Source organism: Nyctereutes procyonoides, unplaced genomic scaffold (genome assembly GCF_905146905.1).
Source record: "Nyctereutes procyonoides isolate TBG_1078 unplaced genomic scaffold, NYPRO_anot_genome, whole genome shotgun sequence".
Lineage (NCBI taxonomy): Eukaryota > Metazoa > Chordata > Mammalia > Carnivora > Canidae > Nyctereutes > Nyctereutes procyonoides.
The window spans coordinates 2918218-2932325 of record NW_026575131.1 but is presented as its reverse complement, the minus strand read 5'-3'; the positions used below and the strand labels follow the sequence as shown (position 1 = coordinate 2932325).

Sequence of the window (14108 nt, the reverse complement as noted above, 5' to 3'; positions counted from 1 at the left end):
GAGTATGGGGGGGGGGTGTCAAAAAAAGAGGACATAGGGCTGGAGGGATTCTTGAAGTAGGTTCTAGACCCTACGTAGCTGTACATTTTTCAAGCAAGTTTCCACTAACTCATGAATAAAGCGAATTCATTCATTAATCCAAGTGATTTCTAAGTTCCATCCCGACTTCAGAACAAATCCTGGAAAAATATGCAATCTAACATCTCAGAACCTTGTGAAGCCCAAGAAAAATATTAAATGCTAAAATATAATAATGGCAATCAAGAATGAACAGAGCTGGGATCCCTGGGTGGCGCAGCGGTTTGGCGCCTGCCTTTGGCCCAGGGCGCGATCCTGGAGACCCGGGATCGAATCCCACATCGGGCTCCCGGTGCATGGAGCCTGCTTCTCCCTCTGCCTGTGTCTCTGCCCCTCTCTCTCTCTCTGTGACTATCATAAATAAATAAAAATTAAAAAAAAAAAAAAAAAAAAAAAGAATGAACAGAGCTAAAGGGCAGCATTATAATGGATTACAGAGAGACTTAAATCTTTTGTATCCCTGCAAAATGGGACACCAAAGTATCTAATGCCTGCTTCCTTAAAATAGCTATTTTACATTACTGAAGACATGACTGAGTTAGTACATAAAGAAAAGTCCAAACTGTCAGCTTTTAGTCCTCCATATTCCCCTCTTTAATATGGCATTTTGCACTATATACATTAATGAAAATTTGAAACAAACAAAAAGAACTTTAGTCAAACTCCCCTTCCTCCTCCAGCTTTATTGGATAGTTTAAAATTACATTTCTATTTTCTAGGACTTCAGTTGCTTTTTCCATCTGACTTTTAAAAACTGATTACAGCAAATGAAACACAGTTGTCTAAGTGATATAGTATACAAAAATAACATCTTGATTTCTGTGAAAATGCATTTCTCTGCAATTCCTGAATAACTCCAAATTATGCTAACTCTGAGCATAGATGTTTACTCTGGGTTTTAGATTTAGACTTTGAAAAAAATGTGTTCTAAACCTTTGCCATCACCTTATGCATATCCAGCATCAACGCTGTGATGAAGTTGTTCCTGTTTAGGCCTTTATCCCGATTTTTCTCGCACAGCCATTAACACACATCTTTTTATTTTGTTTACTCCCACTCAACTGTATGTTCTATGTAGGGCCTGATACAGATGTTACTTGATGTTATTTAATAGCTACTGAGGTCAGACAATCCAAGGCCATCATTATGCTAAAATTAAAGTTGTTTATGGAAGCTCATAAATACTTCCAGAATTGGTTTTACCTCCTACATGGGAACATATCCAAGAAACCCAGAACGGGCTTACTGGTCTGACTCAACTCTTCCCATTCATCAATCCCTATTCACCAGTGGCGCGGAAAGGGGGTTCTTTAACAAAGCATTATACATAACACCTCTACCAAACTAAACATAAACTTTTTTTTTTTTTGTAGTTAAATGCAGAAAGTCGGTTTTTTTTTTTCCACCCCTTTCCTCCTTTTACACGGCAAGTAAAGCTCACTGGCCTGGGAGTAGCCTCTATCTGCCAACCTTTGGCCAGTGAAGAGGATTCAGAGAAAATAATACAACCATCAATCAGAAAAAGGAGGGGCGACAAAGGAAAATAATTAAGCTGTGGCTTCAATCGTGCATTCCCGTGCAAGGTGCCCTGACTCGCCACAGCGGTAACAGTTGACTTCACTTGTCTTGCTGCAATTGATGGCTACGTGACCAGTTTCACCACACCTAAAAAAAAAAAAAAAAAAAAAAGAAAGAAAGAAAGAAAAGAAAGAGGGACAGTGAGTTTTCACAATGTCCCCAGAAAACGTAAAGCTGCATTGAAACAATAGTGACTGTAGAAACAGTAGTAACTGGGTAACAAAATGCAATGATCGGTGAAGCAATGCTTTTTTCCCCTCTGGACAGTCTCATTAACCCCTCCACTAAGAGCAGGAAGGAGGAATTAGGTAACAAAGTACTCAATTGTGCAAACTAAGCCATAAAATTAAAATTTTTACCCCAAGAGATCCACTAACATCAAAACACTAAAAATAGGGGCTCCTGGGTGGCTCAGTGTAGCAGCCAACTCCTGATTTTGGCTCAGGTAATGATCTCAGGGTCATGAGATGGAGCCCTGCGACCCAGACCCACTTTTGTACTGGGTATGGAACCTGCTTTAGATTCTCTCTCCCTCCCACTGCAAACAGTAATAACACTGGCCAATACATACCTTTCTCTTTAAGTTTTTTTTTTTTTTTTTTATTTGTTCATGAGACACAGGGAGAAGGAGAAACAGGCTCCATGCAGGGAGTCCAATGTGGGACTCAATCCTGGGACTCCAGGATCATGCCCTGAGCCGAAGATGCTTAACTGCTGAGCCACCCAGGAATCCTTCTTAAGTTTTATTTTAAGTAATCCCTACCCTCAGCATGAGGCTCAAAATCATGTCCCTGAGATCAAGGGTCGCACTCTCTGCTGACTGAGTCAGCCAGGCGCCCCAAGATGTTGTACCTTTATACAAATTAATCTTTAAGATTTCACTGGCATTTACCAAATTTTACAGCTTAAATATGTACATTTTATCTTATGTCACATCCACAAGGATTTCAGGTTGTAGGACAAAAAATTTGTATATGTGAATTATTTATAGTTTTCTACAATGTCTCTGAAAACTCCGAAGTACAGCATTAACATTCTTATTTTTAAAATATTAAAAATTCCAAAGCTGTGTAAGTTTTTCAGCTGTCATAAGCCACAAACCATGACTGGCAAAATAGTAACTGATGTATAGACAAACTGCTGGTTATATATGCTGAAAATTAGTATCATCTGGTCAAAACGAACTTCCACTGAATACTGGTCCACAAAGTCCATTTATAGCTAATTCACCTCTAAAATAATCTCTGCCATGAGCCTTCCTCCAGCCAACACCCTAACAACTTACCTATAGCACTTCACTTTGGTGCAGTCTTTTTGAATGTGTCCAAATTCTCCACAAGAATAGCACTTCTGCTCATCAGCATGGTCACAGTCACGAGCCAGATGGCCTGGTTTGCCACAGTTGTAGCAGCATTGCTCCCGCTCTCTCTTGGGCTCCTTGCAGTCCTTCGCGATGTGGCCACCTCTACCGCAGTTATAGCAGGCTTCAACAATAAGGAAAAGAAGCAGACCAAGACTATAAAACCTTTACAAAACGTTGTTTTAAAAAGTCTTTTCCAATGCTATGTGCAGCAGTAGCACAGGCTCACCTCTCCAAGTTCTAGAAGGGTATGAAAATGAAGTGTTAAATACTTACCATCCTCTTGAAGATCACAATCCTTGGCAAGATGACCAGACTCACCACAGCGATAACAGATGTCTGGAAGAGATGAGGAAACAAACTGGAAACCTATTTTGGGCAGAAACAAAAAGAATTTGGCTAATTAGACCAGTCTTGACACTAATAGATACTGAAGCACTTCAAAATTTTTTATTCGACAAAAATACCTCTATCCGAGGTAAAACCACCTCTGCCACGGCTTCTCATTCCACGACCACGGCCTCCACCAGTAGGGCATTCCCGGGCCCAATGGCCAGATCGTCCACACTTGAAACACTCATTGCTGCTCATGGCTGCAGTTAGATCTTCAAAATATTAAAAATGACAATGTTAAACTAATTGAAATTACTTTTAGCTTTTTATTGCCCTTTTAGTGTATTTTTGGATAATTATTCTGGGGGATGAAGCTTATTAGCATATACCTTGCTTAGAAAAATAGCCACACAACTATGTACTTGTAGGCTTACATACCTATTAAGAAATATATTAGAAGTGGAAAAAAAAGGTAAAACATGTATTTTGATACAATTTGTGATTTTTAAAAAACCATTAAGACTATGGATATACGGATTAATACAAATGCTAATTCAGTTATAATGGGGTGGTAGAATTTAAAGGATTAATGCACATCCATTATTAGAAATAGTAACATATTACTCAAGGTCTAATTTGTAGACATATTTTCATGGTTACAAGCCAGTAAACTTTATTTTGGGCAACTGGAAGTTATTTAATGGTCATAAAATCGGAAATAGCTCAAAACAACACAGCTGTAGTATGGACTCTGAAAGTGAGGGGTAGGTAAAGAGAAACTATTTCTAACTTTAACGTCCAACAGTGTCTAGCTATACTACAACACTTGTTTGCACACTCTTTACAGCAGGTATATTATAAGAAATGCACGTAAAAATTTTCTCTGGAGAATACCGTATGGCAAAAAATATTAGAAAAACAACAAAAGGGCACACCAAAGTGCTAATAGTATCTAAAGCACCAGGACCATTTTTTTCTTTTATTCTTTAAATTTTCCTGTAGTTTTTACATTTAAAACAAGGCTACTTGGAACTTCACAATAGATTCCTTTATTGGGTATTATTTAAAAATGGGGGAGGGAGGGCAAATCTCCCAGTAAGTAAATGAATTTTACACTTCTTATGTAACAATCTAAAAATAAACAGGAACTATTCCTGGAATAGAATGGAATGTTGTAGGAGAAACTCCTAGGAAAGTGGTTTTTAAAAAACAAACTAGCTCAGAACAATCTAATCTTTACATTTCCACACTTCCACATCCGAATATTTTTACCCTTATTTCCAGTGTCAAGCCATGGCACACCAACTTTTTAAACTATCTTCTCAAAGCCATAAGCACCATGATCTAGCAAAAGATACTGTTTCAACTGAGTAAGACTGGATAGTGGAATTATCCAAATCAACCACAGCACCAAACTCAAATGACAGTAAAATGGCCAAGGCCCCCCTCCCAATCATCCTTTCAGTAACCGGTTCATCACTAAGTTATAGAGAATCTAGTAACTAAAAATGAAGCTAAAGTTCAGTTTCAAAAGTTTCCATTGTCAAATATTCAAAAGAACTCAATACTTATCCCAAGTCTCTGCAATCAGATTCAGGGTAAGTTTTCAAAGGGATCTTTCTATCAATTCTTGCCACTTGGCATATAAACACATTACCAAAAAAGGGGGATGAGGGAAGTAGAGGCAGGTACCTGCACAGAATACTCAAGAGTCCATAGATTCTAGGGTGCCTAGGTGACTCAGGTCATGATCTTGCGGGTTTTGGGATCAAGACCTGCATCCAAGTCTATGCTCAGCTGGGAGTCTGCTTAAGATTCTCTCCTCCCTCTTACCCCTCCCCCCAATTGTCTCTCAAACAAATCTTTAAAAATAGTTGTTTCAGATGCATAACGCACATTTCTAGTCAGAAGAAAAAAGAAAACACCCAATGAAGATTAAAAATGTATTTCTGTAAAATAATGAGATTACATTGGCTTTCTTTTACTGGTATTAGCCTTCTAAATCATATTAAGTACTAGTTTCCACCGGAGAGAAGAGTTAGGGTGAAAAGTAATTAAAAAGTCACAGAAAAGAGGAACCCCTGGTTGGCTCAGGGGTGTGATCCCAGAGTTCTGAGATCGAATCCCACATGGAGCCTACCTCTCCCTCTGCCTATGATTCTGCCTCTGTGTCTTTCATGATAAATAAATAAAATCTTAACAAAAAAAATCACAGAAAAGAGCAGTTTATAGTACTTTGTCCTCCCCTCCACCCTCATTTTCCTTTTGCACCTTCTCTAGTTTATAGCCAGACCAATTTAAGCACATTTAACTACTGATGTCAATGAGTTATTTGCAGAGAAGTGATCACTTCTTTTTACAAAGTAATACAGGCAATCTGACAAGTCCTGAGTAGTTTATCACTTAATATTTAAACAAGAGGGGTGCCTGGGTAGCTCAGTTGGTTAAGCAGCTAAGTCTTTTTTTTTTTTTTAATTTATGATAGAGAGAGAGAGAGAGAGAGAGAGAGAGAGAGAGAGAGAGAGAGGCAGAGACATAGGCAGAGGGAGAAGCAGGCTCCATGCACCGGGAGCCTGACATGGGATTCGATCCTGAGTCTCCAAGATCGCACCCTGGGCCAAAGGCAGGTGCCAAACCGCTGTACCACCCAGGGATCCCTAAGCAGCTAAGTCTTGATTTCAGCTGAGGCATGATCTCAGGTTGAGATGAAGCCCTGCATCAGGCTCCACATTCATCAGGGCATCTGCTGAAGGTTCTCTCTCTCTCTCTCCTTGCTCCCCTCTTCCCCCACTCACACATACACTCTCAATCTTAAAATTATAGAACTATATACACATACATATTAATGAACAAGACACTTATGCTTTACAAAATATGACAGTCCTATACATTCTAAAGCTAAAGAAACGATGGTTCTAGGCAATCTTCCCTTTAGACTGCTGCTTTAAAAAGACCTTATTTAATAAAGTACAAAAGAAATGCATTATAACACATCATCATGTTTATCAGTGGAATAAAGTCAACAGGTAATTGGATTTATTTTCAGCACAGTAATATGAATTTTAAAAACTACTTAAGGGGGATCCCTGGGTGGCGCAGCGGTTTGGCGCCTGCCTTTGGCCCAGGGCGCGATCCTGGAGACCCGGGATCGAATCCCACGTCGGGCTCCCGGTGCATGGAGCCTGCTTCTCCCTCTGCCTCTCTCTCTCTCATAAATAAAAAAAAATTAAAAAAAAAAAAAAACTACTTAAGGGGCAGCCCAGGTGGCTCAGTGGTTTGGTGCTGCCTTCAGCCCAGGGCGTGATCCTGGAGACCCAGATCAAGTCCCACGTCCGGCTCCCTGCATGGCACCTGCTTTTCCCTCTGCCTGTGTCTCTGCCTCTTCCTCTCTGTGTGTCTCTCATGAATAAATAAAGTCTTTAAAAAAAATAAAAAACTACTTAAGAACTGATTAATCTACAGGTAGATTATTCATGAACTGTTTCTCCATTGTCTTCTCCCGCTTTGGCCAAGCCAATCATTTAGCTATTCTACATTTTCCGAGTCCCTTGTGATATTTATTTCTTCAGTAACATTAAACCAACCAATTCCCACAATGTTTTAGAGTCCTGCCACTTATCCTAGAAGTAGGTTCCCATCCTAATATTCATCTTATATACAAATGTATTTAGTTAAAAGATCTTTAGAGAGCTATATGCCATCTCTAAGAAAAGAAGAGGCAGTAAGGTAAGACAGCTGAGAATTATGAGTCTGTGATTCTGCCTATGACTACTCCTGGCTGGAATTTTGCCGCACTGTCCTGCCTCCGCCCCCTCCACCTGTCACAACGTTTTCCAACCTTCAACAGCCAACTCAAATGCCAACTCTTATAAAAGAATCTGACCACATCTCAGCCTGGAACTCTCAAAACCCATAGTTCTTTATTAGTATTTGTCTGACACTACCATATTGACTTTTATCATATTCCTTGAAGGCAGAGACCAAGTAATTCACCTTTCAATCATCACAACACCCCATATAATTATCCTTTCAGTAGCAGTTATACTCAGTATTTTAACTGCTTGGGGGGGGGCAACTAATAGTCATTTGCTGAAACAAACTGTTTCTTGTACAGACCCAACCCAATCTGACCAAGTACTAACACCACTTCAATTCTTGCTATGACAAGAATTACTGCACCATTAAAGTAACAACGTAGGAGGGCCCCCTGGTGGCTCAGTCGGTTAAGCGTCTGCCTTTGGCTCAGGTCTGATCCCAGGATCCTAGGATTGAGCCCTGCATCCGGCTCCCCCATTTCAGAAGGAAGCCTGCTTCTCCTTCTCCCTCTGCCACTCCCCCAGCTGGTGCTTGCTTGCTTTCTGTCAAATAAATCTTTAAAAACAATAATAATAAAGTAACAACATAGGGGCACCAGGGTGGCTCAGGTGATTTGGTCATCTGCCTTCAGCTCAGGTCATGATCCTAGCATCCTTGGGATCAGGTCCAAGTACCATGTCAGACTCTCCACTCAGTGGGGAGTTTGTTCCCCCTTTCCCGCTACCCCTCCTATCCCCTTTCTCTCATAAAATCTTAAAAAAAAAAAACACACACAAAATATTTTTAAATTATGTACTCATTTTTTTAAGATTATTTATTCATGAGACAGAGAGAGAGAGGAGAGAGGCAAAGGGAGGAGGCGGCTCCATGTAGGGAGCCTGATGTGGGAGACTCGATCCCAGGACCACAGGATCACATCCTGAGTTGAGAGCAGACGCTCAACCGCTGAGCCACCCAGACGTCCCAAATTATGTACTCATTGAGGATGGACTATCTATCTAAATTCAGGAATGCTTATTTTGGATTATCTAATAAAATCCTATTACTCCAAGAATTCACAATCAACTAGACCTAATATGTATTTTTTAAGATTTTACTTATTTATTCATGAGAAACAGAGAGAGAGAGAGAGAGAGAGAGAGAGAGAGAGAGATTGAGAGAGGCAGAGACACAGGCAGCGGAAGAAGCAGGCTCCATGCAGGGAGCCCGATGCAGGACTCGATCCCGGGTCTCCGGGCTAAACCACTGCACCACCGGGGCTGATAAGTAAAAATTAAAAAAAAAAAAATTTAAAAAAGACAAAATGCTGTATTTTCCACTGTTGCCAGGCAGGTGAGCATTTATTTTCTTCCTTTTGCTGCTTTAGCAATCATCGCTGTATCTACACTGATGTTATCATCAGACAGTAAAAAGATTTGGGGATCCTAATAGCTAAACCTGGGTTAACCACTGAACCATCTGTGCTGTTACCTCAGACACTTGAGGTCTGTCCTTATCAGGAAAAGATAAAATTGATCTGTGATGAGAATTGTTACCAGGTGTCTTGTCCTTACCAGATGCTCAACTTAAAAACCTTTAAGGGCTTATGTCTTCTGCTTATTCTTTCCTTTCCACTCCAATTAAGTTAGATTGCTTACAAGTGGATTAGAAACCCCCCCCCGCCCCCCCATGCAATGCCTACAGAACAAGTTTAGAAGAGGGCAAACTGCTTATACTCAAGTTTCCCATCTCATAAAGTCTACTTCCTGAGTGGATTGGAGAAGAGGTAAGAAAAATGGGTGAATGCCAAATGATTTCATATTTGCAACAGACATCAGGTATGTTTCCACTTCATTTTTTGTCTACCAAATTTGCATGACACAAACCACACAAAGAAATGTAGGAACACAGCAGTAAGGCAGTCAAGATACTGCTTGAAAATTTACTGAGAGGGCCAGTATATAATTAAGAGTCTATTTTATACTCATCTAGGATTAAATCCTAGAATTGATACCCAAACATTATTGGTTATACTAACTTGTCTTCATCAATGTAATTTTTCCACATTTTTTGATACTAAGAGCAAAGCCAGTAAACTACTTAAATCATTTATTTATTTATTTATTTATTTAGTTAGTTAGTTAGTTAGTTTATGATAGTCCTAGAGAGAGAGAGAGAGAGGCAGAGACACAGGCAGAGGGAGAAGCAGGCTCCATGCACCGGGAGCCCGACGTGGGACACCGGGAGCCCGACGTGGGATTCGATCCCGGGTCTCCAGGATCGCGCCCTGGGCCAAAGGCAGGCGCCAAACCGCTGCGCCACCCAGGGATCCCTTAAATCTTTTTTTTAATAATAAATTTATTTTTTTATTGGTGTTCAATTTGCCAACATACAGAATAACACCCAGTGCTCATCCCGTCAAGTGCCCCCCTCAGTGCCTGTCACCCATTCACCCCCAACCAAACTACTTAAATCTTAACAGGACACTGACAAGACTAACAATGGGAGTTCCAATGAATAGAAAGCCCTAACTCTCCCTATATCTAAAATAAAGTGACAGGCAAGTGTAGGGGGTCGTGGGAACAAAGTATGATATGGATCTGGCTATCTTTATTGTTTTATATGGCTTTCCTAATATAGATGTGTGTATTTACTGTATTTTTCTAGTTATTTCCCTCAAGTTTAGGGTTATCCCTGACTCCTCCACATTGCTGACCTAACTACATCCAGACCATAGGGGAGATTTGGCCCCCTGAATGTACTTACTCATCATGATGCTGTAATAAATCAGTTTAGTGTTCCAACATGGTCCTAAAACACTTCAGACTGTTTTAAGATAAATAAAAAAACTACAGACAGGAGGGAAGCAAGTTACACTGTACGCTACTTGCATTCAGACCAGAATAATGGAGACCACAGTGTAATACTGGAACAATTCTGGGTTCTTATCCTGGCTCCTGCCATAATTACCCCCCAAAGAGATTTAATTTAATAGCTAACTATCTAGTATGACTCAAAGGTTAATGAACGCATTATCTATAATCCTTACAACCCTGCAAATTATGTATTCTTGTCCCCATTTTACTGATAAGGAGACTGAAGATCTGAGACGTTTTTAATTTTATTTTTTTAAAGATTTTATTTATTTAGTCATAGAGACACACAGAGAGAGACAGGCAGAGACACAGGCAGAGGGAGAAGCAGGCTCCACGCAGAGAGCCCGACGTGGGACTTGATCCCGGGTGTCCAGGATCACAACCAGGGCTGCAGGCGGCGCTAAACCGCTGTGCCACCAGGGCTGCCCAGATCGGAGACTTTGAAAAACACATTCGTTTTCAATGTAAAAAGTCTTTGTTCTCTTTAGATAAATCGAAACTAGAACTGATAAACTTTTTAAAAATCCACAGCCATATATAAACTTATTCACAGTATACCATCATACAGCTTTCCTGAATTTTAAGCCAAGATAGATTTTCTTAACTTTCTCTGTGGTAGTACTTAGAGTGTCACCACAGATCCAAACACTGGCTATCTGATTCCACTAGTTAATAGCCTCATTTGTAATTATGGAGTCACTGCAGCTGATCACTATACTACACTCTCATACTACTGATTAATAGAGTCCATCTACTTACAACTTGCATTTTGGGTGGTCACAAGCTCTCAATTTTATTACTCCAGCAGTTTTTTACAACATGAAAATGGTGCACAATTTACCGGAATTCTCATTATTATGCTCTTACTGCGGCAGCACCAGACACTGCCAGAATAGGAGTTCTATTAAAGTGAGACAGTAGGGAAAGAGCATTCTCCACATAGCAGGCCAGGATGCCTTGGCATCAGTCTTCTGGCTCTCCACTTAACTGTCAGAAGGCTAGGAAGAAAAAAGCAGCCAACAATTTTTTAAAACTCTCACTCCTGCAAGAAAAAGCAAAATCTCTCTTGTGGTCAAGTGCTTAGCCAACAGACCAATCATTCCAATTAGTCAAATTGTGGTTCTATTCCTTTTAAGTACCAATTTGATAACTTCCCATGTTTGTACCATATTTTCATTAGATTTTAAAAGAGACAGATACCCCAAAAAGTCATTTGGCATTTGCAAAACCCATTTATAATACCTTAAAGAAGAGGTTACTCTGCCTGTTCCAGTTGTTCAAATGCTAGTGTAATAAATGCCCTTTGGTCTTCTATTGATTTGGCTCAAAATATTTTTTACGGACTCCATATTTGTTTGAAATATATTACCTCTCATCAGTATGAAACGCGGATATTTAGCTTGCCAAGACTTACCCAAGTTTCCTAATGTGACATATGCAGATAAGTACACAAACATATATTGTTAGTTTAAGAAAAAAAAACGGTTGCCGACAATTACGATCTGGAAAAAAATTTAAGTCCTTAATTCAGCCCCAGGGAATCTAATAAATTATTCCTTTTTTATTCCAGTACAGAGAGCTCCTTGTAGACAAGAATCAGGCTCAACAAGCTAAACACAGCATGTACCTATGAACGTGGCATTTTGTAGGGGTTTGATTAAACCAGGATCAGAGTAATTTTTAAGCATTCGAGAAGGACTGCTTTGCAGAAGAAGAAAAAAATCTAAGATGTAGGAATTTCATTTCATTCATCTTTTAAGAACCCTCAAAATCGTATATGCAATTTATAGTGCTTGAGCAAAAAGAGTAACAAGTTGCTATCTTAATTAAGATAACACGTCCATGCAGAAAGTAACTGGTTATGTTCCAAAAATTGGATCAAACAACAGGAAAGGAGAAACAGGTTTTTTTGAAAACTCGAATAATTTGGGGTAGGAGGATGTAAATTAATCTCCCTTTACCTTAAAAGAAACGAGTAATCCAGACTCTTGGGCTTCTTACTCTTTCTGTGGGTCTTTCTGGATAATGACTGAAACACACTATCCCAAGTCACAGAGGGCTACTGAGCAGTATTTTCTGTTTCTAAGACCTCCGAGACCAGATGTATCGACTTCCTTTGGAAGTGCCCTGTGGCTGAGGCCATGTGGTTAACATGTGGCAACAAGCATAAGCCTTACCCATAATAAAATCAACACCCAAAACCAAATGTGGGCAATTATGTCGTCCTAAAATAGGCTTGCACATTTGGAATATCTAGACGGGGGCTGGCTCATTAACTTTCAGGTCTCATTTTTAGATTAAGTTGTACCCGTTTAATTAATCCAAGAAATGATTGAATTTCGTTGATTCACGGAAAGCCAGTCCTATCTGCCCCTTTTCGAGTTACACTGTCAAGAGAAGTAACTCAACATTTGAACCACGGTAAGAACTCAAGAATCGGAAAGCTAACAGGTACGCAGAGTACGAATTTCGAGGCTTCGCAGGCCTTCTGGCGGAGTATCCCCCCGCCCTAGGACCAGCGCGCCTTCAGGACCCTTGGCACATGGCCCGCCGGGCCCCCGACCCCAGCACATGGCCTGCAGACATACCCCCGACCCTCCCCACCCGCAGCCTCCCCCCAGTAAGTTCCCGCCAAATCGCCCCTCCGTCCCGCATCCGCGACCCCAGAGGTCTCAGCGCTTCAGTCCCAAGGGCGCACGGGCCCGGGCCGCCGTCGCTTGAGGCCCCGGCCTGGGGCGCGGCCTGGCCCTGGGAGAGGCCCCGAGGCCCGGCGGCCCGGCTTCCCAAGACGGAAGGAAGGGCGGCGGGGTCGCCCGACTGCGGCAGCCCGGAAACCTGGACCCGGGACGGCTGCAGCAGCCGAGATTCCCGCCTGACGCAGCAGCAGAGCAGGCCAGAGCGCGGCCGCCATCGCCGCCGAGCCGCTCCCATCCTCTCCGTCCGCCTCGGCCACCGCCCGCACCGCGGAGGCTCCCCGCCACCAGGCCCTGCTCCCGGCCCTCACCTTCGGCGTCTGAGCGGGTCCGCAGCGGCGGAGACTCGGACGCGGGCCCGGGGAAGGCGGCTCACAAGGTAGCGGCTGTTTATTTTCAGGGTCCTTGCCTGCGCCACACGCGGGTCTGCACACGGCCCCACACACGCCGCTGCGCACGGCTCTCCTCCGCCTCGCCCACGCGGCCAATCAGCACGCGGAGTTCCGCCGTCCAATCAGAGCCGCCCCCGAGGAGGGCCGCCCAGCTTGAGCGCAGCGCAGCGCGGCGCGGCGCGGCGTGGGGCGGGCCTCGGCCTCCGCGCGCCGCGGCCTTTCCCGCCGTGCCTCGCGCGCGGCCTTTCCCGCCCGGAACCGCCGGCCCCGACCCTATTCCTGGCCACTCCCCACGCCGGGGAACTTGGGTCGTCCGGGCCTTGGTGGTCTCTCGCGGCAGCCGGCGCCGAGGGATGCCAGGGGGCAGGTCTTCGTGAAGTGGCTGTGATTAGCGTGGGGTCAGGGAGAATTCCGGTCCCTTGTGGGGCTCAGGAGAAGCGCTTGCCCCCAAGCTTGTGGCTCGGACTGGCTTTACGAGCTCGGCCCCGGTTCCTAGAGCTCGTCAGTTGGTTCCCGATTTCTAATCCGCACATCCCAGTTCGGGGGAAAGTCGCTTCTCCAAGTAACAAGTTACTGTGGCCATGGGTCCCGGGCCCCGAGTTCTGTTTTGGTTTTTGTGTGACCCAGGCAGAGCCTGGAATGGCCGCTGCTTACACCTCTGAACGGTAGACCCTCACCACCGCTCCCTATGACCATCTGCCCCCCAAATGTCCCAGATGAGGGCTGGGACCTGCCTGCGGAGGGAGGGCTCCGGGACCCTCCGCCTCACGACACACCCTGGGACCGCTTCACACGTCGGTGAATGACATCCTGCAACTTGGGGTAGCAAGTGCCAGGAGAGCCACCGGGCCGGGCTCTCGTGTTCAGGAACGGCCTCTGGTTGGGATCCCTTACCTTCTCCCAAAAAGACTGTGTGTGTCGTCATTGATACTCTTTCAGGATGAAAACAATGTAAATTATTGAATGTGAACTAAAATTTTCTAGAATTGTGAGTGCCATCTTG

At 43.0% G+C, this 14108-nt stretch overlaps 1 protein-coding gene across 4 annotated transcripts; it reads right to left on the bottom strand.

The window, feature by feature from the left end:
- Positions 1–741: 741 nt before the first annotated feature.
- Positions 742–13183, bottom strand: CNBP (CCHC-type zinc finger nucleic acid binding protein). 4 transcript variants are annotated; one of them, XM_055343464.1, is made up of 5 exons: positions 13025–13183; positions 3484–3621; positions 3293–3385; positions 2942–3140; positions 742–1743 (listed from the first exon to the last, which is right to left on the bottom strand). In XM_055343464.1, exons 2-5 carry the CDS (start codon positions 3605–3607, stop codon positions 1626–1628), a joined length of 534 nt encoding a protein of 177 aa, XP_055199439.1. In that variant the 5' UTR covers positions 3608–3621; positions 13025–13183; the 3' UTR covers positions 742–1625. The 4 variants fall into 4 exon arrangements, with proteins under 4 accessions (XP_055199439.1, XP_055199438.1, XP_055199441.1 ...); XM_055343463.1 differs by having other exon boundaries at positions 2942–3145; positions 3295–3385; XM_055343466.1 differs by having other exon boundaries at positions 3505–3621.
- Positions 13184–14108: the final 925 nt, after the last annotated feature.

What these genes read in the sequence shown, in the direction of transcription:
- CNBP (XM_055343463.1), bottom strand. Translation starts at nt 3,607, where the DNA reads ATGAGCAGCAATGAGTGTTTCAAGTGTGGACGATCTGGCCATTGGGCC. An exon ending in TGGTTTTACCTCGGATAGAG is followed by an intron (nt 3,386 to 3,483) that starts GTATTTTTGTCG and finishes TGCCCAAAATAG; the next exon opens with GTTTCCAGTTTGTTTCCTCA. An exon ending in GATTGTGATCTTCAAGAGGA is followed by an intron (nt 3,146 to 3,294) that starts TGGTAAGTATTT and finishes TTTCCTTATTGT; the next exon opens with TGAAGCCTGCTATAACTGCG.